The 27,645-nt window shown below is 37.3% G+C and overlaps 2 protein-coding genes across 3 annotated transcripts in view; one reads left to right on the top strand and one right to left on the bottom strand.

Annotated features, from left to right (window-relative positions):
- Window positions 1–27,645, top strand: part of LOC148944098 (uncharacterized) — a 329,735-nt gene that overhangs the window by 36,814 nt on the left and 265,276 nt on the right. The window lies entirely within an intron of this gene.
- The window catches only part of LOC148944101 (uncharacterized), a 36,544-nt gene continuing 15,774 nt past the window's right edge, over window positions 6,876–27,645 (bottom strand). Inside the window, exons 2-4 of one of the 2 annotated variants that reach the window (XM_089100197.1) lie at window positions 20,680–20,878; window positions 15,443–15,674; window positions 6,876–7,533 (exon numbers count right to left, since the gene is read on the bottom strand). In XM_089100197.1, coding sequence (XP_088956323.1) covers window positions 7,073–7,533; window positions 15,443–15,674; window positions 20,680–20,871 — 885 coding nt within the window. In that variant the 5' untranslated portion in view covers window positions 20,872–20,878 and the 3' untranslated portion in view covers window positions 6,876–7,072. The remainder of the gene's footprint in view (window positions 7,534–15,442; window positions 15,675–20,679; window positions 20,879–27,645) is intronic. The other variant, XM_089100196.1, reaches the window with a different exon arrangement.

Genomic DNA, 27,645 nt, shown 5'->3' with positions numbered 1-27,645 from the left:
TACAGTCAATATAAGGTTTGACCGCAAACAAATTGCAACAGAAATGATTTTTACACCATCTTGTAAAAAAAAAACTGTACAACATATCAAAAGTTGAGAAACCTAGCGGGGTACAAAATTAGTGTTTTTTAGCGTTTTGTGCTTTATTTTTCGTTTTTAACCCTAAATTTTCGATTTTCTCAAGGCTTAGAGTTTACTTCATGGGAAACACATTTCTGATGTAGTTTTATGTGCTGAACTCGAATATTACATCAGATTTAAGATACGGTGAACCAGAAGTGTTTCACATTCATCACCATTCACGAAGTTCGCGATTCTATTATAACATTGTCGTTTGACCACATTTCTTGACTAGTTTTATGCGATGAACTCGAATTTCACATCAGATCAAGGATATATTCAACCGACAGTGTTTCACATTCATCACCAAAAAGTTTTTTCAAAATAATCAATCATCTCTTAATGTATAAACTGACTGAAATCACAGGTAACAAAAATCACATTGGTAAAAAGCAGGCAACTTTTCAAATGACTTGTGACATTAATCACTGGCAGTGTAGTTTGAAACTTCGTCGTCGAGATCGTCGATGAGATCTTCTGATTTGGGAGAATTATCACATTCTGCTCCCTGACAAATTTTGCACGCGAGAGTGCAAGACATGCCGTTTCTGACACAAGTCCACCGAGCAGAGGTGCAGTTTGAACGGCAGGAACACTTAACAATCTTAAGAAGTTGGGGAGATGCTGGGGGTAGGTCCGTAATCACAGGGTATAATGTGCCATTTCGGTCCTTCCAGCCCCACTCTTGAGGGTCCAATTCTAGATTACAGGCGTGTACCTGAAATTAAACTCTATAGCTTTGAAATGCTGCAGAGTTGGATGTTGGAGGTAGCTGCTCTGGGTGAACAAAAGCCGTTGCTGTGACGAACTTTCTTTCGAAGAGCTGCTTTCGAAGCTCGTTCAGATTTCCCCCTTCTTTCCACCATATATTATAAGAAGTGCGTCTTCTCCGGCTTCCTTGACTTCGATTTTTGTTGCTGCCTTCTTCATAAAGACCTTGGCGGATGCTCGAAAACTTTCGTCTTCTATCACTTTTTTCAGGGTAAGACCTTTTCCGATGTTGTGGACTCGTGATGTAGAATCACACCCAAGGAATGCATGGGCAAAGAGGATCAGACCACATACTTCTTGGCCTAATATTTTTTTCATTTCATGAACATCCCAGCACCTTCGCTCTTTATTTTTCTTTGGCTCTGGGGCGAAGTACACCTTGTTAGTGGAGACATCACAGTGGTAGCAGAGAAGGACCAGAATATCCATATCTTCTCCAATAACGGCAGTTACCTTCTGTTTAGCTGATTCGATAGCAGCTTTTACAATAGGCACGTCTGCATCACTGGGTGCTTGGACTACAAAATAGCCTTTTTGCCGGAGATGAACTGCAAGCGCACTAATGAATCTTGACTTGTTTTTCTTGTTCCCGAGAAATTCTTCTTTCTTAACTTTCAGACGCATGTCATTCGTGAAGAAAACCTCGCGACCAATCGTTCGATTACGATACGAATGGGCCATATCTTTGATGGAAGGTCCACTATCATACCCATCGGAAACAACAGTTGCGCCAGGGTACTTCCGCGAAATATACAGGGAGTAGCTCTGTATGATACCCGCATACGTGTCATTTTTTATCCATGGGACTCGGTGCAATAGAGATGCGCCGTCAAGTACGTAGTGTGTCCCGTCGTTCAGCACACACGGAATTTCTTCGAGTTTGCATGCAAGTGCAATGGCCTTGGCGAGTTCGGCCTTATTCGGCACTCTCGGCATAAATGAGCTGTCAAACAGAGCAGCGGGATACGAACAAAGTTCATACCGGAAGCACTCTGATTCAGGAAGTCTTGTCTTTTTGTTTAACGCAATGAAGCGCTGGAATAGCAAAGCTGGATCCAGTCGCTTGCAATCTCCTCCAGCTGTTTGCTTTGGTGTTATCTGGACTGCCTGTTCCTTTCTTAGGAAGACAAAATCCTTCGCCACTTTTCCAGTCATAGCATCAAGGATTTTTAGCTCGACAGCCTTCACACAGTCAACGTTTGCAGATTCATATGCAGTCAAACCGGTAGCAATGCTTCTAAGCTGGGTATCCCCTCCGAATGGTGAGCCATTTTCAAAGTACGTGACCATCGCCTGCGTATCCTTGAAGTCTCGTTCTTGTCTGGGGCCTGCGTTCTCCTTGTGCTGCTCGCTTGTCCCGTAGAGAATTTGCGTCAGATCATCCATTAGGAGGTTAACAGCCGAGCAGGCTGGGCGTGCTAAAGCCTTCAACGACCTCTGGGTTTCGACCATGCGCGTACCCCTAGTCAGTCCACCTGCTGTTACCAACGAGTGCATAAGCTCTTGTTCAATAACTAGATCCGTTGATAAGCCAGCCCAATAGTGATCCGATCGTCTGACGACGGGTGGTGTATGGCCACATTTAAAGCCAAAGTTTACCGATAAGATTTCTAATTAACCCTTTAGTCTCGGTCTAAGCTGAAAAGTAAAATAGGTACATAGAAAAAATTCTTACTATATTCAAAGTCACACGTATAAAAAGAACTGAACTGAAAAAGGATAGATTTTCCCAGCCCGCTAACCGCAGCACGTAGTGGGGGTTACTAGGGGTGGTAAATGAATCTTTCCAGCCAATCCCAGGACTCCTAATATACTGGCCAATCTCCCTAACTGCGCAATTTGTCCCTTGTGGTCAATTAAGCACGTACGCAGTTAAGAGGACACAAAATGGCGTAAAAAAATAATAGGAAAATTACCATTTATTACTTAAAGAAGGAAAATAATGAAGGGGCCCAAAGAAATGAATCTGGGAGGGATATTTATCTGACAAAACTGGGACCAAGGGTTCCAACACCGACCTTAGCGAAATACGCTACGAAATTTTCCGCTAGATGGCCGTATATGCTTTTAAACCATAATGACGACAATCTTAGAATGTCCGGAACTTTCCAAAAATATAGTATTCAGTCGATAGGGCGAAGTTATTCCTGACTTCATTCGCCCCAAAGGACGAAAAAAGGGAAATATTGCCACGAAATACGAATTTCTTGTTTGGTGATGAATGTGAAACACTGACGGTGGGACATAACTTGAATTTGATGTGATATTCGAATTCAGCACACAAAACTAGTTCAGAAACATGTCTCCCATGAAGTAAATGCTAAGCTCTAGGATAACGGAAAATTTCCGCTAAAAACAACAAAAAACAAACGGAAAACGCTAAAAAACACTTATTTTGCACCCCGCTGGGTTTCTCAACTTTTGATATGTTGTACAGTTTTTTTTCTCTACAAGATGGTGTAAAAATCATTTCTGTTGCAATTTGTTTGCGGTCGAGTCCTATTTGACGCTAGATTGACTGTACTATAAGTAAAATAACGAGAGTCACAAATCACAGTTTTGTAATTTATAATAAGGAAATACAGCTTTGCAAGAAAAATAAAGTTTCACTCAACGCCGAGGAAAGGCAGAAATACATAGCCAATTCAAAATAGGAACTCACAGTATGAAACAAAATCTGTCGATCAAAAATTGAAGCTTAGACACTGAACAGAAGTATTTTAACAGAGCATAACAAAAGTAATCTATGAATATAAAATTACACGGATTATTTAAATAACAAATAAATATACAAAAAAAACAACAACGGCTGGTGTTTCTGAAACATTTGATACGTTTGCAACACCACATCCCTTTTTAATTAATAAAAAAAAACATATCTTTGCATTATGCCAGAAAGATGAAACATGGCAATTTACACCCTATCCCGTGTTTTTCCAATACAACCAAACATTAAGACTGTTTAAGTTTACATAAATAACTATTGCATATAACCTTTAAACACCAATATTCTTACTTTTTCAAAAGCCAGATTGTTTTCAGAAGCTACATTGCATTTAACATAAGACTGCCCTGGAAAAACACAAACAAATCCTTAATTTCTAAACATTCTTGAACATGTTTGGCTATTCAGTATTTGTGCATTATATGCTATACGATAGAAGTCAAGTTTGGTCAATGCTAATAAAATAAAATAGGATGAATATAAAATAGTTTAGATACCAATTTGGGCTGTATATTTGCACATTAGGGGGGTGGGGGTTATAGCATAGCATATATTAAATACGTAACCTAACCTAACCTAGGTACCTCTCCCCCCCCCCTAAACCCCAAAAAACAATCGTTTAAATATTGTAAACTCGATAAGAAACCTCGCTTTGCAATCAATTTAGATAGCAAATACCCGTTTGACGGGTCTCGATTTCTGGTTTGCTTGTACAGTCTATAGCAATGTGTAGCATAAAATGCACCAGTACCGGCCATTCTTGTCAATTTGACGATACTTTCTACTGACCCAGTCTTTGTTTAGCTTTTTTTTTTACTAGAACTTTGAGACTTGAGAGTGGCAAAATGACACCCGTTGGTAAGAAAACCTTTTATTATTGTTATCTGTCCAAAAACCGCTCTTATGAGCTTCAAGATATTCGTTACCACCAAAAATAACTGCGAGGGGAAATCATAGGCCGAAAGTTAATGGCCCGTTGCAAATACATTTCTTGATTTTATTTTCTATACAGTTTTGGTGAATCTTTTGTGCCTTTTTAAACATTTTGCAAAAATATGGATCAAGGCTTGCGTTATCCACCGGCAATATCTGTTTTTTTTTTTTGTTTTTTTTTTTTTATTATTATTATTATTCTTGCAACTTAAATTGTACGGTAATCCTTTATGAAGGCTACTTCTGAGAAGGAAACACTACAGAAACAAAATAGTAGCACCATTACATTTCTCATTCAAAATTCATTCCAAAATAATGGTCGTTACAGTGACAATTGTGCTTCGACCCATTTTCCCTAATGTGGGCAGATATTGCTTTAAGTGATATATTCATCCATCGATTTCATTACTGCAACAACAATTGCATCTCCATTAAACGGTATTTTATTTTAATGAAGGGAACAACGAAAATCTAATATAATCTAGTCCTAAATCTGGCTTTATTAGAGGTGATGGGTGGGGCAAAATTATCATGGTAGTGACCATTATATTGGGAGGTACTATTGAACGGGGAACCCCTTTTTTGTCGCTACAGACTTTCTTTTAAGAAGAAGCCTCCATACAGGTTGGGTAAATTTCCAAATATTTTGTATACCCTATATACTTCGCATGAATCTTTTATGAGATGAAATTTTTAGCCTGTTTATTTTGAACCGTAAATGATACCAAACTGTTTTACCAGGCTTGTCAATTCTAGACTTTTTAATCAAGACTTTTTGATATCCCTTAAATATTAAAGAAAAAAATCTTTTTCGATTTTTCATAAGAAAATGCCCTTTTCTTTCGTATTTTTGAAAAAAATCGATAGAATAACAAAGTTGGCTTGGTTACATTTTATGGTTACATTTTAACCACCCCCCACACATTTCAGATTTGATGTTCCTGCTTTCCACTCGTTAAACTGGTTATTATTTACAAGTCCAATGTGCACACTATTTTCCCATACTCCCAAGAGTTTTAGTAATCACTGTTTTTTCATAGTTTTACTTATCACTTTTACTAAAATTTCAAACAAAGGCTAAACTAATATATTTTTTTTTAATCCTAAGAATTGACTATGGACATGCAACAGCAACGGTTGTTTTATATGGGTTAATTTCTAATATTTCACTGGTAACTTGAAAGGCCATAGCATATTTTTTGTCATTTTATCGGGTAAAAATGACAGAATCGTGCTCGAAGCGAGCTCTGCTCTGATCACGCGTTTTGAAGCTGTGGCATTATTTTGAATTTATTTCAGGTTTCCTTAAAAATTGGGGGGGGGATAAAGTTGAAGATTCCCCTTCAGTGGATAAAAACGAATGAATCATGTTAGTTTATGCTGTATATCACACACACACTTAAAATCTCATAAACTTGACACTTGTCAAATATGTGCCATATCCCAAGGTGAAACTTCGACTAGTTACTACAGATCTTTAAGCTCTATCTAAATTGAAACAAAACTTTGATTAATCGCTACTTGAATTATCCAACAAATGTAGATCGTTACAATAACTTAAAACAACAGACCCAATGCTTCGCAAAAAATTAATGTTTCCAACTTGGGAAATATCTAAGCTTAAGCGACATATAGCTTAGGCACATTCAAAGGCGGCTCTGTTATGATCAAGTGTTGCTATCAGTGATGTTAAATGAACTTGGGTCAGAATTCCTTTAAAAATTGAGTGGGATAAAGTTGGACGATTCCTCTCCTGTTAATAAAAGTAAAAGAATCGTGTTTCTTTTTGCTGTACACAATAAGAACATCACAAATCTCATAAATTTGGCACTGCTCTCTGTTCCATATTTGATCTAAGGCAAGATTTTGGCTTCTCCCTACTTCGAACATCGAGTTAGTCTAGATCGTTGGAATTAATTGGGAAACGCACAACCAAAGCATCATCGAAAATTCTTCTGTCCATCTTCGAAAATATTGAACATAAATCGAAAATTAACAAAGAAACAGGGAAACCGCTAAATTTATATTGAAATCAGCAGAAAAAACTAGTCTGAAAATTCATAAAAATTTTTCTTTAAGAATTTTGCCAATTAGTTTTGGTCAATGCCGTAAATTATTAAGAATGTGAAAAAGAATTATTGCTTTCTTTAAAGCCTCTATTTAGGTTCAAAGTAACACATAAGGATGTCAAAGAGGAAATCAATATTTGTTCGATTCCCTAACCATGCACAATGAGCACTTTGGGCTGACTTTGTGGATACTTTGAGGAATGATTTTTATGAGCAAGTATAACCTTTTTTCTGTAAAAGATTGCAAAGAAACAATTCTCCAAGCTACCATTCATTGAAAACCCTAAAATTCTCTAAAGAGTATACTCATAGCTTATACGAATATTACGTCTAAATACTGCCCTGTAACATCTATCTACTATCTACTAAATCTTTCGAATCTGTTGAAATACATTGACTCACACTTGTGTTTCAATTCTTCTTATGTTTTACAGCTACGTTGCAGATTTTTCAGCTACGAAAATGAATAGTCCCATTCAAGAACTTCAGTATCACTGACTTCAGGAGTTTGTGTTCCCTTAGATGTGTACATTGTTACAGCTTTCGGTCCTATTTCACGATATTTTCTCGCACAAACCCTTTTATACTCCTCTCTTTTGCTTTTCTCAACGAAATATGGATGCTTGTCAATTCTACGCCTGGATTTTAATTTTCTAGTCTCTCTCCAACCTCTTTCAGCTGGGCGAGCAAAAGTTGCTACTGGCGTTGACTGGCGCGTCTCGTGCTTTTTTCTAGGATGCAGGTTAGACTCGAAAGTATCTGGAGAAGGCCCGGCAGAACTTTCATTTCTTCTACGCTTGGTGATCCCGTCCAGGAGAACGTTTTCTTTAGAACTGTGTGAGGAAGATGATTCTCTTGGGGAGATGATGGTCATTGACTTTATATTGCCACAAAGAGAGAGTAGATTTGTAACGTCTGGAAAGATAGAAACATATCTGAAAAAGATAATTATTTGAGCTGTTCACTTGCTAAATCGGCTCTTTCTAAAATAAAGAACAGAAAAGAATATGAAGTTTTATGTGCTTTTGTTAATGTTTGGTTCGAAAAGCTTAGAAATATATTAGCGTGAACCAGTGGTGAAAAGCGTGAGGACCCTACATATTTGACGATGATAAAAGTTTGGATTTCCGTCAGTACCACTTGGCTAGACGTTAATAATTCATCGTCTAAGCTATTCATTTAAACCCTGTACTTTGTATTTTGACTAAACAAACCAAGGAAGAGTTCAACATACTACGTACAAAGAAATATTTTTTCGGAAAGATATATTTTTTATTTTTAATTTAAATGAACTATTCTAAAAACACACCTTTATCAAAATTTTCCTTTTGATTGTAATTCATATAAACGACAAAAAATTCGTGAATAAATAATGAATAAATAAAGTGAATAAATAATGAAGTGAATATTCGTTATTTTTGAAGCAATTTGTTTAGTTTGTTGAAGCAGTATTTTGGATTGACAGATTAATAAATGATTTAACAACTTATTTTCTATAGATTAAAAAGAATGCAATGAAAAGGACGAAATTGTGAATAAAATTTAAATACGTGTCAGATTACTGATAATGGATTGTTTAAAACCAATTAAACTCAATTCCTTAGAAATGTTGTTTTTAGTTGATATTGTTTTATTATTAAATGTGGGAAAAATTGTGAAGTTTCTTTTTTTTAGTTTTTTTCTTAAGAACTAAAATGTCCGATAATCATTCAAATTTTGGTCAAAATTTGAATGCTTCCTTGAATTGGAAGGATTTTTATGTCCTATTTTGTTGCTACTACTTGTTCGTTTAAATAAATACATTTTAACGCCATCTAAAAATAAATTTCAACAATATTGTCTAAAAAAGGGCAGTAGTTACAGATCAATAAAACTATATTTCTTTCCTGAATTTTTTTCCAAATTGAAGTTCTTACGACCCTGTATAAATTCCTTGAAATGTCCAAGCTGATCGGCGAAACAAAATTGTTTATGTTCTAAGAGTTCTTTGGCGAAACAGATTCTCTTAATCAAGGATCTTTCGGTTCAGTGTTCTTACTCTGAAACCTTTATACCGGTAAAAAAACAACAGTTTTTTAGCCCATCTCGGGGTATCAAATATTGACATAACCCAAATGTTACCAATTACTTTAAAAATTAATTTCGTCCCTTTTCGGGCGAAAAAAACAATTGGGAGAAGAAATGTTTTGGCACACTTATCCTTTTCCCAAAACAATTTTTTTGAATTTTTTGGTATTAACTTGATTCTCCCAGTCGCCCCCAAGATATCATAAATCTATAGCATTGGGAAACAAATCATCTTTTGATTTACCTCACTAGTTTGACAGTTTGACTAGTTTGACAGTATGACTAGTTTGACTAGTGGCAAAACAGTTTGACCTGCTCAGTAAGCTGCAAGCTGATCGGAAACAAAACTAACTTGGGCCTATTTTCAGCGTCACATATAATTACAGCAAATTGTTTTCAAAGGTTTTTGTTTTCATGAAGGTCCCTGTCGGATTCTCCTGTAAGTTTCAAAGATATCAGAGACACAGCAAATTCAAGGCCCACTATCGAGCGGCATAAAGACTTTATAGTTTGGCCGGCTATTTGTATCAGGGAGAAAAATTTTCAGCAATTTTTAACAACATTCACCTTTTTAAAAATCTAGACACAAATAGTAATGTTTAATTTAGTTTCATACCTCCTCTAGTTGACCTGAAATGGAAAACTTGATACCATTCGCAAAAAAATCTGTTTACTTTCTTTGATAGCTAGGATACACTTACACTATTTTGATTTGGTGAAATTTTAAGAGCAGAAATGGGGGGGTTGGCGTGGGAGGGTGGGAGTGAAAGGGGGATCAGTTGCCCTCAGATCACTTTTGACTATTAAAAAGGGCATCAGCCCTTTCTATTTTCAATCGAATGAGCTCTTTTCGAAGTTCTCACGACAACTCCTTCGATACGAAGTGCCCTGGTCTAAACAAAAAAAAAAAGAAAAAAAAATACATTATACCCACTTCGATCTTCGCTATAAAAATGTCAAGCCTTCCAATCACTTTCGACTATTAAAAAGGGCACTAGGCCTTTCGATTTCTAATCGAATGAGCCCTTTTGGAAACGACAACGCTTTCTATAAACACCTTATATGTCCCCAGGGCATAAATTACAACCCTTACCCTAAGGTCGGTTAGGGTGGTTGTCATCCTCTAAAACCGAATTTCCAGAACTTTCAACTACATTAAACAACATGGCTATCTAAAAATTTTGATAGGATGTGTTTGGGGAAATGGTGGGCAAGAGAGGGGTGTTAGTCGCCTTTCAATCACTTTGGACTATTAAAAAGGGCACAAGCCACTCCAATTTCCAATTGAATGAGCGCTTTTCGCAGTTTCTACGACAACTTCTTCGATACGAAGTGCTCTGCTCTAAAGGAAAAAATTAATAAATAAGACATTGTGTCAACATCGTTCTTATATGCCCCCAGGGCATAACTTAAAACCCTTGCCCTGAAGATTGTGGGGGAGTGTCCTCGTCTTTACTAGGCAGTACGATCGTACTGCCTATTATTTATACAACAGCTTTCTATAAAAACCATATATGCCCCCAGGGTATAACTTACAGCCCTTGCACTGAGGGCTCTGAGGGGGTTATCATCCTAAAAGACCTAATTTCCAGAATGTTCAACTACGTTGAACAAAATGGATATTTCAAAATGTTGATTGGATGTGTTTTGCAAAATGGTGGGCGTGAGAGGGGCGTTAGTCGCTATCCAATCATTTTCAACTGTTAAAAAAGGCACTAGCGCTTTCAATTTACAATTTAATGAGCCCTTTCGAAGTTTCTACGACAAAGCTTTCAATAAAAACTTTATATGCCCCAGGCCATAACTTACAACCCTTGCCCTGAGGACTGTGGGGGAGGGGTTGTCATCCTTAAAGACCTAATTTCCAAAACTTTCAACTACGTTTCATAAAATGGGTATCTAAAAATTTTGATTGGATGTGTTTGGGGATAGGTAGGCGTGAGAGGGGGGTTAGTTACCCTCAAATCACTTTCGACTATTAAAAAGGGTATTATCCCTCTGAATTTCAAATCGAATGAGCCCTTTTTCAAGTTTCTACGACAAAGATTTCAATAAGAACTAAGGGTTGTGGGGGAGTGTCCTCCTCAAAAATATATTTTTTATCTGGAAATCAACTACGTTGAACAAAATGGCTATATCAAAATTTTTATTGGATGTGTTTGGGGGAATGATGGGCGTGGGGGGGCTAGTTGCCCTCCAATAACTTTCGACTATTAAAAAGGGCACTAGCCCTTTGAATTTCCAATCGAATAAGTTTTTTTTTTTGAAGTTTCTACGACAACACCTTCTTTAGAAACCTTACATGCCCCCAGGGCATAAGTTAAAACCCTTGCCCTGAGGGCTGTGTGGGAGTGTCCTCCTAAAAAACATATTTTCTATCTGGAAATCAACTACGCTGAACAAAATGGCTATATCAAAATGTTTTTACTTTTATAACTTTAATAAATCAAATAATATTAACATGTTGATTACTAAATATCAGTATATGTACATTAAACTGACAATGCACATTCATTTGTATCTTTTCATTAATGTGAACATTTTGTTCTGGCCTTGGGAAAACATAGGGGTTTTGCGCCCAACTCATGTTAATTTCTGCTCGGTTTGAGTTTCACTCTGTTAATTATTGTAATTTCTGTTCGTTTTGGGTTTCATTTATTTATCGATGCTGATTTGTGGTAGTTTTACGCTTGGTGGATTATTTGATTCTATTTTTGGGGCTAGTTGAATAAATTATTTTAAGGGACTAGTTGCCCTCCAATCCCTTTCGACTATTAAAAAGGCCACTAGAACTCTCAATTTCCAATCGAATGAGCCCCTATTGAAGTTTCTACGACGATCACTTCCATATGAAGTGCCCAGCTCTAAAAAAAAATAAAATAATAATAAATAGTACATTTTGCCAACATCGTTCTTATATACCCTCAGGGCATAACTTAAAACCCTTGCCCTGAGGATTGTGGGGAGTGTCCTCCTCAAAAACATATTTTCTATCTGGAAATCAACTACGCCGAACAAAATAGCTATCTCAAAATTTTGATTGGATGTGTTTGGGGAAATGATGGGCGTGGGGGGGGGATAGTTGCCCTCCAATCACTTTCGACTATTAAAAAGGGCACTAGCCCTTTGAATTTCCAATCGAATGAGCCTTTTTGAAGTTCCTACGAGAACGCCTTCTATAAAAACCTTATATACCCACAGGGCATAACTTAAAACCCTTGCTCTGAGGGTAGTGGGGTTAGTGTCCTGCTCAAAAATATATTTTCCATCTGGATATCAACTACGCTGAATAAAATGGCTAACTCAAAATTTTGTTGGGATGTGTTTGGGGGAATACGGGGCGTTGGGGGGGGGGCTAGTTGCCCTACAATCACTTTCGACTATTAAAAAGAGCACTAGCTCTTTGAATTTCCAATCCAATGAGCCTTTTTTGAAGTTTCTATGACAACGCCTTATACAAAACCTTATATGCCCCCAGGGCATAACTTAAAATCCTTGATTGGGCAAGGGGCAAGGGTTTTAAGTTATGCCGTGAGGGCATATAAGAACAATGTTGGCACAATGATGGACAATGAGAACAATGATGGGCGTGGGGGGGGGGCTAGTTGCCCTCCAATCACTTTCGACTATTAAAAAGGGCACTAGCCCTTTGAATTTCCAATCGAATGAGCCTGTTTTGAAGTTTCTACGACAACGCCTTCTATAAAAACCTTATGTGCCCCCAGGGCATAACTTAAAACCCTTGCCCTGAGGGTTGTGGGGGAGTGTCCTCCTCAAAAACACATTTTCTATCTGGAAATCAACTACGCTGAACAAAATGGCTGTCTCGAAATTTTGATTGGATGTGTTTGGGGGAATGAGCGTGAGGGGGCTAGTTGCCCTCCAATCACTTTCGACTATTAAAAAGGGCCCTAGAGCTCTCGATTTCCAATCCAATGAGTCCCTTTTTAAGTCTCTACAACGACTCCTTCCATATAAAGTGCCCTGGTCTAAAGTAAAAAATAATATATGGTACATTGTGCCAACATTGTTCTTATATGCCCTCATGGCATAACTTAAAAACCTGGCCCCAATGGCTGTGGGGGAGTGTCCTCCTCAAAAAGATATTTTCTATCTGGAAATCAACTACGCTGAACAAAATGGCTATCTCAAAATTTTGATTGGATGTGTTTGGGGGAATGATGGGCGTGGGGGGGGACTAGTTACCCTCCAATCACTTTCGACTATTAAAAAGAACACTAGCCATCCCAATTTCCAATCGAATGATCCCTTTTCTAAGTTTCTACGACAACTCTTTCGATACGAAGTGCCTGTCGAAGAAAGAAGAAGAAGAAAAACAAACACATGGTGGCCACATCGTTATTTACTTAGGCAGCGCTAGCGCGCTGCCTATGATTAGGGAGTTTGCCCTCTGGTCGATACCTCACTCTTTACGCTAAAGTTCGAATTTTGTTCCTTTCACAAACCCCTGAATCGCAAAGGCCGGTTAATTAGAATATATAGCTTTTTTAAAACTACTAAAAAAAACTTTAGCGAAAAGGGCGAGGTATTGACTAGGGGGGCGAACACCCTCATATACGTAATAATTTCTGTTTGTTTTAAGTTTTAATGTTGCTTCTTACTTTCAGTTGAAAAAACTGTTTTTTTATTTAATTTCCGATCGTTTTTAAATAATGCTGGGAAATCCGGCGCCCCCTTAATAGAAATGTCCCTTCCCCAAGGAAACATCCTCCATGGAAGGATCCTCCCCCGTAACCTCCTCCTCCAACACCCCCTCCATCAGAAAAAATCCCTCCTGAAACGTCTCTATACTTCCCATTAACCTATACTATGTAAACAATGGGCAAACTTCATAACTTCCAGCCCTTCCCCCGGGAACTGTGGGGGATTAAATCATCCTTAAAGACATATTTATTAGATTTTCGACTATGCTGAACAAAATGACTATCTCAAAATTTTGATTGGGTGACTTTGGGAAAAAAAGAGCGTGGGAGGGGGCCAAGTTGCCCTCCAATTTTTTTGGTCACTTAAAAAGGGCACTAGAACTTTTAATTTCCGTTCAAATGAGCCCTCTTACAAATAAACACGCATCCGTGATCTTTCTTCTGACAAAAAATACAAAATTCCAAATTTTTGCAGATAGGAGCTTGAAACTTCCTCAGTAGGGTTTTCTGAGACGCTGAATCTGATGGTGTGATTTTTATTAAAGTTCTAAAACTTTTTGGGGGTGTTTTCCCCTTTTTTTTGAAAATAAGGCAAATTTTCTCAGGCGCGTAACTTTTGATGGGTAAAACTAAACTTGATAAAATTTATATATTTGAAATCAGCATAAAATTTTGATTCTATTGATGTATCTATGAGTATCAAAATTCCGGTTTTTAGAGTTTTGGTTACTATTGAGCCGGGTCGCTTCTTACTTACAGTTCGTTACCACGAACTGTTTGACATTTGCTGTCTTTAAATGAATTTCTGTCTCAAATACTTACTGCATGGTTTTAGTGGTCAAAACTTGGGACTAAGACTTACTCAAAAATAAGTTCAAATTTACATCGCTAGAAAGTCAGATTACCACAGCTTCAACTTGCGTTATTTTTGGCCGATGGAGAATTATAGTGTTCATTTAAACAAAGCCAATCTTAAGAATATTTCAAGAGTAATTCAAATTTTACCATACAGAAGATATACTATACCAGGTCTGAATCCATTCAGCCTATTTTCTGACGTCACGAATCAATACAGCCTATTTTTTCAAAAATTTTTGTCTGTGTAACGGCTTTCCTGGTCCTCTCTACGTGTAACATTAAAGCCAACCGTGAAATTCCTATCTTTGGTTGTGCAAATCTGTGTCCGGAGAAGGAAAAGTTCTTAACCCTACTTTTGAACCTCAGTTCACCCATCGCGTTTTTTTTTTTTTTTTTTTTTTTTTTACGTTGGGCTCCTTTTGCTTAAAAAACTTGCGACTTAAGCCTTCAAGCGGTTCAGGGACAAATAGTTTCTTGGACCGTTTCCGGGCACACTGACACCCTTTCAACAAAAAATTTTCCCCTTAGCAAGGCAACAATACATGAGAGTTTCAGGCCAAGTGGGGTAAATTTTTGGCACTTTATTTGCCTATTAAGGGAGGGGGACAGGTCCTTTGATATAAAGTGTTTGTTTTTTGTATGTTAGGGTACACTCGGTCCTGGGGCTTAAGTTTATAATTTCAATCCGCTCAAAAAATTGTGCTTGGTCCTTTATTTGCTTCTTTTTGTGTTTGGGGTCCTTCTGGCCCAAGGAATTTTAGATACTAGCATAAATTCAATTGAACAAAAAGTTACTTCAAGTTATTCCCATGCCACCAGCCTAATTTTTATTTACCTTTGGGTCTCCTTAGCCCAGGAATTTAGGGTTGGAGGTCTCTATCTGTTTAGGAAAAATATTGAATTTATTTTGGTCCTTCTTCAGGGAAAAAATCATACATTTTTATTGTTTTCTTATTCTTGTGCTTAGTTTTTTATTTCTCGGGGTGGCCCTTAAACTCTAGTTATTATATTTTTTTATAATAAATTTCTCTCCCTCATCCTAAAGTAATTCTGACAGAAAAAAAAACATGTGTTTGACTTCTTGAACAATGACTTCAATAGACACGCAAGACAATAAACATGACTGTAGGCTCGACAAGTCTGCCGGTTACCAGAAGAAATAACTGATCTCTCTCATACTTTTTTTTTGTCATTTTGACACTAATTTTAAATAATAATTATTAAACCTCGTCTACCTTTAAGACTTTTATTTGATGATTCGGGTGTTGAACAAGATACAGGCGAGTTATATCCCGGGTGAAATGGTGAAGATGATTTAGATTTGTTATTTTCATTTCGGCAAGTAGATCGTCTAGCATGGCGAGGTGAAACACTGTTTACATAAATCCTCCCTAAGTCTCGGGCATAGGCACGTGGTGTTGTAAGGCCTCTTTGAGGGGTTTGATCTTCCATGATTTCCACTCTATCCTAAAAGAAATGTATGTGTTTGTTACGTGTTACCTTAAGATTCCAAAGACACACAAAAAAAAAACACTTTTCGCCATTTGGCCCCATCTTCATACCTGAAGACCGATATTTTCTAAAGGAGACCCGAGACGGTTAATCATTTTGATCAAAGGCTTCCATCAGTCGATTTGCGTGTCCTTCATTCAGCCTTCAATTGACCCTTCAATCAACTTTCAATCTTGACTAAAACTAATTCCAAGTTAAATTTTAACTCATGGCCAGATTTTTAGTTTCAGTTCAGTCAGGTAGTGAAGTTTCTACCGTCTGTAAAATGCAGTCTAATACTGATTTGGCTTTTCTCGCATGTACTTTGGTTGTGCTCAAGCGAAAACAAAAAGAAAATAGGAAGCGTCGATTGATTACAACTTCTATTTCTGATCGATCGCCTTGTACTTGAGGTTGAAATTTGTTCTTAAAATATTAATTTTTCTTTTTTAGTTCGGACATTGTATAATATGGTTTCAATGTCTTTACCGCCCGTAATATCTTGTCAAATGCCACAATTTTCTTATTTCGGTTATAATAGTAACTACTTTTAGCTTTCATAGCTCAGGATGATCCCGGTATAACTCTATTAATAAACAGATAAACTCGCGTTCCGCATTTTTGCTTACTTCTGATATGTCTTCCGTTGGTGTTGGCGCGAGACTGAAAGTTTTCTTAATTTGTTTGGTGTCATACATTTTTAGCGTTTTTTGTACATTTTTCACCAACGTTTTTTTTTAACTGGTGTCCGGCCCTACCAAAAACAGCATTGCCAAATTTCCAATCGAATGAGCCCTTTTGAAGTTTCTACGACAATGCTTTCAATAAAAACCTTACATACCGCCAGGGCATAACTTACAACCCTTACCCTGAGGGCTTTGGGGGGAGGGGGAGTGTCATCCGCAAAGATATTATTTCCGGACCTTTCAACTACTTTGAACAAAATGGCTATCTCAAAATTTTGATTGGATGTGTTTGGAGAAATGATGGGCGTGGAAGGGGTGTTAGTTGCCTTCCAATCCACTTTTGAATATTAAAAAGGGCACTAGCCATTTCAGTTTCCAATCAAATGAGCCCTTTTTGAAGTTTCTACGACAACGCTTTTTATAAAAAAAAAACCTTATGTGCCCCCAGGGCATAACTTACAACCTTGCCCTGAGGGATGTGGGGGGTAGTCATCCTCAATGACCTCATTTCCAGAACTTTCAACTACGTTGAACAAATTGGCTGTCTTAAAACGTTGATTGGATGTGTTTGGGGAAAAGGTGGGCGTGAGAGGGGGGTTAGTTGCCCTCCAATCACTTTCGACTATTAAAAAGAGTACTATCCCTTTGAATTTCCAATCGAACGAGCCTATTTTGAAGTTTCTACAACAACGCTTCCTATAAAACCTTATATGCCCTCAGGGCATAACTTAAAACCCTTGCCCTGAGGGCCGTGGGGGAGTGTCCTCCTCAAAAACATAATTTATATCTGGAAATCAACTACGCTGAACAAAATGGCTATTTCAAAATTTTGATTTGATGGTTTTGGGGAAATGGTGGGCATGGAAGGGGTGTTAGTTGCCTTCCAATCACTTTCGACTATTAAAAAGGGCAAAAGCCACTCCAATTTCCAATCGAATGAGCCTTTTTCGAGGTTCTACGATAACGCCTTCGATACGAAGTGCCCTGGTCTAAGACCGAAAACAAATAATACATTGTGCCAACATCGTATTTTACTTAGGCAGCACTATTGCGCTGCCTATGACTGGTGCCCGCCCCTTCCAAAAACAGCATTGTCAAAATTGTATTTGATGGTCATTTTCATTAGAAGTTGAAATCCGAATTTTTCATTATTTTTAATAATGTGTTTTAGAAAACAGATTTCTTCTTACGAAAGTAAAGAGTGAATTTGAAGCTGAAAACGAACAAAAGTTTTGCTGCCCAAATTTCGCAAGAAATATCCATATAATTAGCTCAAATAAATTAATAATGTTTATCAATCTCCGTAGAATTCTGAAAACTAGCGCTTTACTGAAAATCCAAACCGACTCCACAAAACAAGTTCTTCTCTTAAGAGCAAAAAATTCCTAATCAAGCTTGCAAAAAAAAGAAGACTAATTTAGAAAGATCTTAATAGTATTTTACTATTCTAAAGTTTTTAATATTCTAAAGATACTGGAAAATAACACGAGTAAGGTTATTTGAGCTAGTTTTGTAGATACGTCTTAGGTAATCCATGGAGTAATATCTTTGCTCATTTTCAGCTTGAACTACTCATTACTTCCGTATGAAAAAAAAAAATGTTTAAAAAATCGAATTGTGCTCGTTTTTATTTTTGAATAGACTTGGACGAGGAGGAGCATACACAGCTGAGTTTGTCTCAGCCCTGGTGACGAGTGAGTAGTAATTGTTTGACGTTGAGTAAATACCTACAATGTGCATGGGTGTAGCTGAAAGAAGCACAGGGGCATTGCTCCATGTGAAACATACTGCCCTCTTAAAAAATTCTTCAAAAACACCTATAAAGCTAAGACCTGATAAAAGCTCTTAAAATTGCTCCCCTCCATGCGAACCAGCTACCTCTCCACCTTGGAGACATTTCTTGACATGCCCATAGATAAAGATGACATATAATCAGGATAATGACAAATAGCAATGGAGGTAAGGTTAAACTCTGGAAAAGGTATCTAAATACTTGTCAGTTATTGGAAACCAAAACATGAAAGTTAGGTTAATCCTAATGGAAAATAACAAAACATGATGATAAGAAAATACTTAGGAACAAAATTATGGAAACTTAACCTAATCCAACCCCTACCCCTAATGTGCAAATATCTAGCCCATAATGTATAAGTCCAAAACATTCTGCCTAAGTCCAATGCATTGCATCATTCATCACTTGTTTTTGTAGCTATGAAACCGGTTTTCTGATCTGTAACCTAAGCGTAATTCTTGAATGTGTTTCAAATAGCCGACAAGTACCGGCATCTCTTCCCAATTGAGCAGTCGGAAAGTTATTTAGTGGCTAAATTATCACATAACATCCTTTGAATGACTTAAACCGAGTCTTTGGCTACTGTATGAAAGATCAAAATGTCATATATACTGAGAAAATTCATTTTTTTTAAATGTTACTATATACATAAATTAAATGATGGTTACCCCTGTAATTGGGTTAATTCCTGAAAAAGTAACTTCCAATGTCAAATGGGTAAGTTCCAATACCATTGTTACCGGCTAAAACTGTGTAACGCCATTAAACCAGTTTATTATCCTAAAAAGAATTTTTATGTTAACAGCTGAGAGTAATTAGCAAACGTCAGTTCAACTTGATTCATAGCTGCTGTAAACAAATTTTTTGCCTAAACTCTGATTTTTTATTCTGGAAACTTTTCATCGTTATCTATGTAAAATATAGTATTGAAAACAACCCATTTTAACCTTCGGCATTTGTGACTAAGTCCCTAACCCTTCAGCTTTCATAAGTCCCGGATAAATTTTACAGAGCTACTATCTTTCGCCAAAACTTCGCATCTGTACATTTCAAGTTAAAAAGGAGAAGGATATGTGGAAAAAAAATATCCTTCAATTTGGAGATAGATAAATTGATGAAGATACAGGTCTTGGCCAATAGGTTTTTGAAAAGTCAATTTTTGGTCTGTAACAAGTTTTCTTCCTGTATTTGCCAATCTGTTTTCTTTCCGACGTAGACACACGACGTATGACATAGATGCTTTCTGTTGGACGTTGAATGTATTCTAATTCTAGTATGTCTGTGCTAAGTCTTGGCCGTGGGAAAGCAATGCCATCTCTTTTTTTGCTGTTACAGATTCTCAGTCGTATCTCAAAACGTACTGCAGATAAAACCATTCTGACTGCAACACTGTACTCTCCGGGAGCCTTACCCTTAGCTTAAAATCGTATTTTTGTGTAGATGGTACGCTTTAGCAGAGGAAAGCCAAGTACAACTGTGTAGACACTTTATTTTGATCAAAGGAAACTACATATATTTTATCTGATGTCGCAGAGAATTCAAGGATATCGAATATTTATTATTGCTTGAAAATTTGACTATTTTGCGATGAAACGAAAGTCGGTGCTTTGGTACCCAGGTCGGAACTATTTGAATCTGCAGTCGGGGGTGTAGCCTGCTAATTTCTAAATTTAAAGATATCAAAAATCAGGGATGCTGTTAGCTAATTAGGTACTCAGGAAATCAGTGAATTAATTTAGATAACATGATAATGCATAAGGCCGGTATTGATGGAATCGTTACTTTCAAAAAAACACTTTGCATGGAAAGCATTAGTAAATAATGTAGATGGAAGAACACAGGGAACAATTATCGCTGACGCTTCATTTCCTCCCCCCTCCCCAAAATAAGAGAAAAATATTAAGTCATAACACTGAAACACGTCTTGCCTGCCTGCAAATTATTTCTTGTTTCTCTTACCGAGGAATATTGTAGATACCAATTTCCCAAGGCCCCTACGCCTAAAAATTGTCAGGCCAATTAGGACAGGTAAGAGAATCGGAAGTGTGCCCCCTAGATATCTAGAAGATACAAAAATTATCATTTTTGTATCTTCATTGAAAAAAAAAAAAATGAAAATCCCGTTCCTAGATACTGAAAAATGCCTTTTGTGCATCTTTCTCGAAAAAAAAAAATTAGAAAACATCCTAGTTCAGAACACATTTTCATTATCTGGTGCAACTGCTCGGAATCAAATTACAAAAATCGTCAATGCCAAAGTCCAATTTATTGGATTTCCTTGGGGACTGAAATTAGCAAGCTTTTATTCTAGCTTTAGATGCCTTTGGGTCTTAACATGAGCAAGCTACTGCCCCTTTTAGATCCTAAGGAGCACCAACCCGGGTATCAAAGGTCCAATTTTAATGAGAACCGGCTACTGAAACCATTCTTGATGTGATAAGTATCCTGGATACCTGTATACGAAAAGAAAACTCAAGAAATATATCAAAGAAAAATTCATTACTTCTGCCTCACCACTACTTTGTGACTCGTCTTCTGATGGGGAACTACGATTTAAGTAAGGGTAGACAAAGACAACGGACGAAAGTGCTAAGACCGCCACCAGTCCAATGATGAAAATCAAGGTGTAAGCTGGATTTGGCTCAAACCTCCGAAGTGCTAGAAGAGTAAGATGACGAAGCTGAGTGGATGTCATTAAGGAACTGCAATTAATTTTGAAAAGATAGTATAATTAGCAAAAATAAATGGTTTAGTAGAGAATATTCTAATGGGTAAAGATACTAATTATAATGGTATTAAAACTGGATTTAGCTCAAAACTTCAAAATGCAAGATTTGAGTTTAGCTCAGATCTTTACGGATCTCTTAATCATTAAATATTGAATTTTTTTGGGCTATGGGGCCACCCTGGCACAAATATGTGGCTACGGCCGTTTCTTAAGATACTCAGTTTACAGATGTGAAGATGCACTTTGTAGCACGTGCTCTGCATGCTACTGCGTTGGATTCAACCTCATCCCCTTGAAAGGCTCCATTAAAATCCTAGCTATTAATTCCTACCAAGCTTAACTGAGGTGCTGTAAGCCATTTTGATGAATCTTGATGACGATAATGTAGCTTCCCTTAAACAATTTGGATCAACCACTGACTCTTGAGACAATAACTGGAGTAATTGGCCAGGTATGGTTAAATGAATTTGGCTAGTTAGCTTAACAATTTGGCTAAAGATATGATTTTCTACCTCCCTCTCATTCCAGAGACCAGATTGGAAGGAAACTCTAAAACTGCTCAACCATAGATCCAGCAGCCATTTCAAAACATTTTAGATTAAATATGACGTCCAATTTTGATAGATGAGTTCATGACAAGAATTCAGGAGCCCAGATTCTACTCCCCAACAGAGATCAAATAAATATTGAAATCACAAACCAAATAAAAAAAAATGATGAAACCTGAAGGGACAATTTACCCTTCTCCTCCCCCCTGATTGAATTCCCTGTCCCCAGAAATGTCAAATCCAACCAAAATCCTCAGAAGTATAAAGGGCATTAGCAGTTACACTCCAATAACTTGCGTTCAGAATCTATGACCGCTGCTTGTAGAGGGTCTTCCTTGACGGAACATAGACTAGGTTAGATCCCAAAAATGCCTGTTCTGGGAGCTAACTCGCACATTTTTCTGGGTTCTGTCAAAATACAATAACCTCTTCAGGTACAGGGTCTCATTGCTACAGTTAGCCATGCCCTCTACGTACAGAGCACTTTCATTGAGGTAAGATCAGCTCTCAAAAGCACCAGTAAATTAGTACCTTTTGCTTTCCTCTAGACTTGATGGAGATCCGACAGCCTCCTTTTTTTTAGATATTCAATAGCAATTAATTATTTTCTCCTCTCAGCAGGGATTAGATTTTGTTACGTAAAAAAAAAAAAATAATAAACACGCGTCCGTGATTATTCGTCTGGCAAAAAAACAGCAACAAATATCCATATTTTTGCAGATAGGAGCTTGAAGCCTATACAGTAGGGTTCTCCTATAAGGTGAGTCTGATGGTGTGATTTTCATTAAGATTCTTTGTTTTATTTTATTTTACTTTTTTTTAATAAATAAAAAAATCATTAAGATTCTTTGACCTCTAGAGGGTCCCCCCCCCATTTTTTGAGAATCAGACAAATCTCGTCAGACTCATAGCCTTTGATGGGAAACACTAAGCTTAATGAAAATTTTATATTCGGAATCAGCATAATAAGCCGATCCTTTGATATATCTATTGGTATCAAAATTCCGTTTTTTAGAGTTTCGGTTACTATTGAGCTGCATCACTCCTTACTCACAGTTCGTTACCCTAAACTGTTTGATTTGATTCCTCCTTTCCCTTGATATACTGAAGACATTAACTAACACCCCCCCCCCCCCTCAAACAGAGGATGGATAGGACCCATATCTCAAAAAGGCGTAGTGAAAGCACAAGCCCTACTAAGTTTGATTGAGATACATTAATGCCTTATGGAAGTTGCCATGAAGACCCGAACCTAGAATCCCCCTCTCCCTATCCACTCCCCAAAGAGGTCGGATTGAGCATTAACTGTAAAAAATTACAGCTAAGACAGTTACTCTTACTTTCCATTGGCTTTGATTCAGAACCGACTTCTTATCGATGTCATAATGACAAGAATTCAGACAACTACTCTCTATTGGTACGGATAAAACTGGGCAAGACCCCAAAAAGTCACAGTAGGAAAATTAGTTTTCATTGTCATCCAAATTCTACTGGATAATTACTGGAAAATTTGTAGACTTCTGAAGTCCATATTCGAAGAAAACAATCTAAATTTCGTTTCTAACCGTTTTCGAGCTACCAACCGGTGATGAAAAAAGAAACAAGCAAACAAAAAATCAACGGTAGCAGCAGTGTTGTTCCACAATAAAACGAACAAATAAACATTCAAATGGGAATAAATCCATTTATTTAGAAAGTGCAAAAACAGGTAAAAAAGTCCAGATATTTCGGTCACATATACAGCGACCGTCTTCAGTAGAAATACCAGTATTTCTACTGAAGATGGTCGCTGTATATGTGACCGAAATAACTGGACTTTTGTACCTGTTTTTTCACTGTCTAAATAAATGGATTTATTCCCATTTGAAAGTTTATTTGTTCGTCTTAGAACGGCAGTATGGTCTAAGAAAACATTACCTAATTTAAAGGTGTTACGTCGAAAATACAATAAAACGACAAAATTTATGGATATTATTTAGTAATTGCAATAAAATGAAAGGAAAAATTTCAGATAATAAAAGAAGCTATGATAAAATATTATTTTTAATTTGTGAAAGTCTTATTTTTGTCCGGTACTAAAACAAGATTTCGCTCGAACCTGCAAAACGATAGCAAGTTAGGTTACAATTTATGATGGCGAATCGCTAATACAAAACTTATCATTTCTATTATAATATTATTTAAAATATGGTAGGAATCTCAATTGGAGGTGGGAACTTGCCACGCCCTAGATTTTGAAAATGCCCTTTTTTGTGTATTTTCATTGAAAGATGCTTTTTTGTCGTTTTTACTGTAGAAATTAAAAATTAACAAAATCACCCCGTCAAGATTTACAAAAATACATCCCCCTCTCAATATTTCTGTACATTGACGCAACTGAAAGCTAGATGTGATTTTTGTAGTTTGAAATTTTGTTATATGTTTTGTAATATAATGAAATAGCTCAATTTTCGGAAACTATTACAGGAAAAGAGTACTATCGTCACACTACTGCCGACCGGGGCCCACCCAACCCCTTTGAATCCGGATCCGGACACTTTTTTTACCTTGCAAGAGATAAGTATTAGGCTATTCTCCAGGAGCCCTCTGATGTTATGGTACGGATGGGGAAATTAGCAAGGGATTTCTGGAAATCAGATAGTAATCTGTGACAGCCATAGGAAAAATAGCACGGGATTTCTGTGACAGCCTTAGGAAATTAACAAGGAATTTCTGTAACAGCCATAGGAAAATTAACATGGAATTCCTGTGATATCCATAGGAAATATAGCATAGGATTTCCGGAAGTCAGATAGGGAAATTAAAAACGGATTTCTGGAAGTCAGATAGGGAAAATAGTATGGGATTTCTGGAAGTCAGATAAGTGGGGCTTTTAGTCCCTCGCACCTGTGTAATGCGATCTTTGTTTCTACCAGTCAGCTGGCAAGATTCCCAGGTGTTTTTGGTTGCTATGATGCAATATAATTAATTGAAGTGTGGTCGAGGTAATACACACGTATTAATAAGTGGAGTTACTAGCACCTGTGCAACGTGGTCATCGGTTCTATTAAAAAGAAACACACCCTCGCGCTTTAAATAGAACCATAGGATTTTAAAGCCATCCATAGGGAAAATAGAATTAAATTCCGAGCAGAGCCCTGGCAAGATTCCCACCCCTGGCAAGATTCCCTGGTGTTTCTGTATGATTAATTGGAGTGTGGTTGGGATAAAAGAAAAGTAGTAATAATAGGAAATTAACAAGGGAATTCTGGAAGTCAAATAGGAAAAATAGACTGGAATTTCTGGAAGTCATATAAGTGGAGCTCTTAGTCCCTCGCTCCTGTGCAATGCGGTCCCTGTTTCTACCGGTCGTCTGGTAAGACTCCCAAATGTTTTTGGTTGTTATGAGGCAATATAATCAATTGGAGTGTGATCGGGGTAATAGAAACGTAGTAAAAAGTGGAGTTACTAGCACCTGTGCAATAAACTCACCGGTTCTATTAAAAGGGAACACACCCTCGCACTTTAAATAGAGCCAGAGGATTTTAGAGTCATCCATAGGGAAAATAGTATTAAATTCCAAGCAGAGCCCAGGCAAGATTCCAAGGTGTTTTAGTATGATTAAATGGAGTTTGGTGGGATAATAGAAAAGTAGTAATAATAGTAAACTAACAAGGGGAATGGAGCTCCTAATCTGTCGCACCTGTACAATGCAGTCAGCTGGAAATATTTTAAACGGAGCCCTGTTTCCAGGTAGCAGACTTCCCAGGTGGTAGACTCCCCATGATGTTTTTCTATGAAAAACCTCAGACGGCCATTATGGAACATCTCCAATATATCCTCTTAGCAACCGCCATTTTTAGCACATTAGATATGTGGAGCTACCAACCTCTCAAGCCATCACACCTGTGCAGCGCAGTCACCGGTTTTATTAAAGGGAACACAGTTGGTAAGGCTCATATGACACACCCCTGTTGACTCCAATGACGTCACACGACTTATCCCGTTTTAAACGCTCAGGTGTATTATGTTTGATGCAATTTTATGTAGCCTTGCGAGAGAAACCCGTGGGGAATCCCCACTTGTAATTTAACGACAGCACACACATTAGGTGATGAAAGTGCAACCATCTCTGTCACTTATTGCTTTTTAACATTTTTTTCGCCCAAAATGTTCAAAACATATTTTCTTTTCTTTTAACTTAATGGCATTTTATTTTTCACCGTAAATGTACAGCGCTTTTTTTTCTTTCATTAGTTGTTTACATTTTTCTTTAGTTCTTGACCCCGCCAGGACTCGAAAGGTCCATTTTCTTCCAAAGGATTTGTGCCCTAACCGAGAAGACTAACAAGCCATTCCAAATATTTTGTCCTACTCATTATATTCGAAAATTAAGCTATTGCGCGACACCTGAGATTCCTCATTTTTGGCAAACGCTAGAACGGTGTATTACTGCCCAAATTTGACAGGCTCGCGGAGGCAATTGCTCTCAAGATATTACTAACGATAGAGACAAAAGGGTGCTTAAAATGTATAATCACATTGATCGTCCTAAACAATACATCTTGAAAACACAGAGCTTGTAAATAAAAGTTTTATTAATAGAAACCAACCTACATCAATATTAAAAACATAAAAAAGCAGTTAATAAACACGACAAAGAAGTAAAACGTGAAATAAGGCTTATCGTAATATATGCAAAAGAACCATTTATTATAAAAACACATCCTAACATGCAATACCAGGTGGATATTTCTGATGTTAGGTGCAAATTTAACCCCCATTAGGAATTTTTAAGGAAAATACCCCGTTTTCTTTGAGTTAAACTTATGAATATTTTAGAATTTCCTGAAAATATACAGCTTCCCCCAACCCCCTAAGAATCATTTTGAAAGGGAGAGCTGATTTAGTGGTACATTTAAACCATTTTAAGAGGTATTTTTGAAGGACTTTAAACGAAATACATCGTTTCTTAGACAGGAATCTTAGACTATAGTCCCCCTCTACCGAAACAAATTCATTTAATAGCTCTCGCCTTATCTTTAAGCTGTAGAGTGTACTAGTCCAAGAGAACGCAAGCAACAATGACACACTATTACTGCTCTATGGCACCCCTCTGACATCGTTACATCTCCCCCAAGACATCTTACACGCATTTCTTGTTAAAAAGTATGCCTGTAATTCCCATGATTCAAGTTTTTACAACCCTGGTCCGTGTTTATAACTGTGCAAATGAGCCCGTTTAACTGAACACTCGTTCAACAGAAACCTTGATTTTTGCATAACCTCCTTTTGTCTCAGCCCTCACGCAGCCCAAGAGGCATTTTTTAGCAACAATATCAAACGTACAATGGGGAAATTCTATTTCAAGAAGTTATTATTCCCAAGGCAAATATGCAGTTAGGGAAATTATGAAAATAGAATGTTTTCGACACAAGACCATACAATGGAAAAAAATAACAAAAACACGTGTGAATAGAAAAGAGGTATGGGACCAAGCAGACAATTCTAGGGAGGGAGGAGTGATATTAGACATAGAACTAAAGCGTTTTAAGAGGTATCTCAGTCATTTCATAATAAAGATTATGCATTTAAATCCCGTGATTCAAGTTTTTGCAACCCAAACCCATCATGATGCCCCACATAACAGTCCAAACCACCATGGCATCACACCCCCCTCTATCCACGTGGCACCACCCCTCCACCCCCTAGAAAATTTTTAGCCATTTCATTCCCAAAATAAGCCAGTAAATCCGATTAAACAGTATATTTTTGAACACCGAGAAGTCGCCCACGTCGCTTCTAGAGAGTGATACTCCAAGCAATTCCCCCACTATTACTGCTCTGTTGCAACCCTTCTGACATCGCCCCATCTCCCCCAAGACATCTTACAGGCATTTCTTATTAAAAATTATGCCTTTAACTCCCGTGAATCAAGTTTTAGCGAGCCAAGTTCATGTTTATAATCGCGTAACTGAGCCCGTTTAACTGAACCCTTCTTCAAAAGAACCCCTATTTTTGCATAACCTCCTTTTGTCTCAGCCCTCACGCAACCCAGGAGGCAGTTTTCAGCAAAAATATCAGAACGTGCAAAGGGGAAATTCTATTTCGAGAAATTACTGTTCCCTAGGCTAATATGTAATTGGGGAAATTATGAAAATACAGTTTTTCGAGATAAGACCATACAGTTGAAAAAAAACGAAAAAACTCGCGT

This window comes from Artemia sp. Qi Xiang Cuo, chromosome 14 (assembly GCF_049724085.1).
Source record: "Artemia sp. Qi Xiang Cuo chromosome 14, ASM4972408v1, whole genome shotgun sequence".
NCBI classification, from domain to species: Eukaryota; Metazoa; Arthropoda; class Branchiopoda; order Anostraca; family Artemiidae; genus Artemia; species Artemia sp. Qi Xiang Cuo.
Note: the sequence above shows the minus strand (reverse complement) of the source record. Positions and strands in the feature narration are given on the sequence as shown.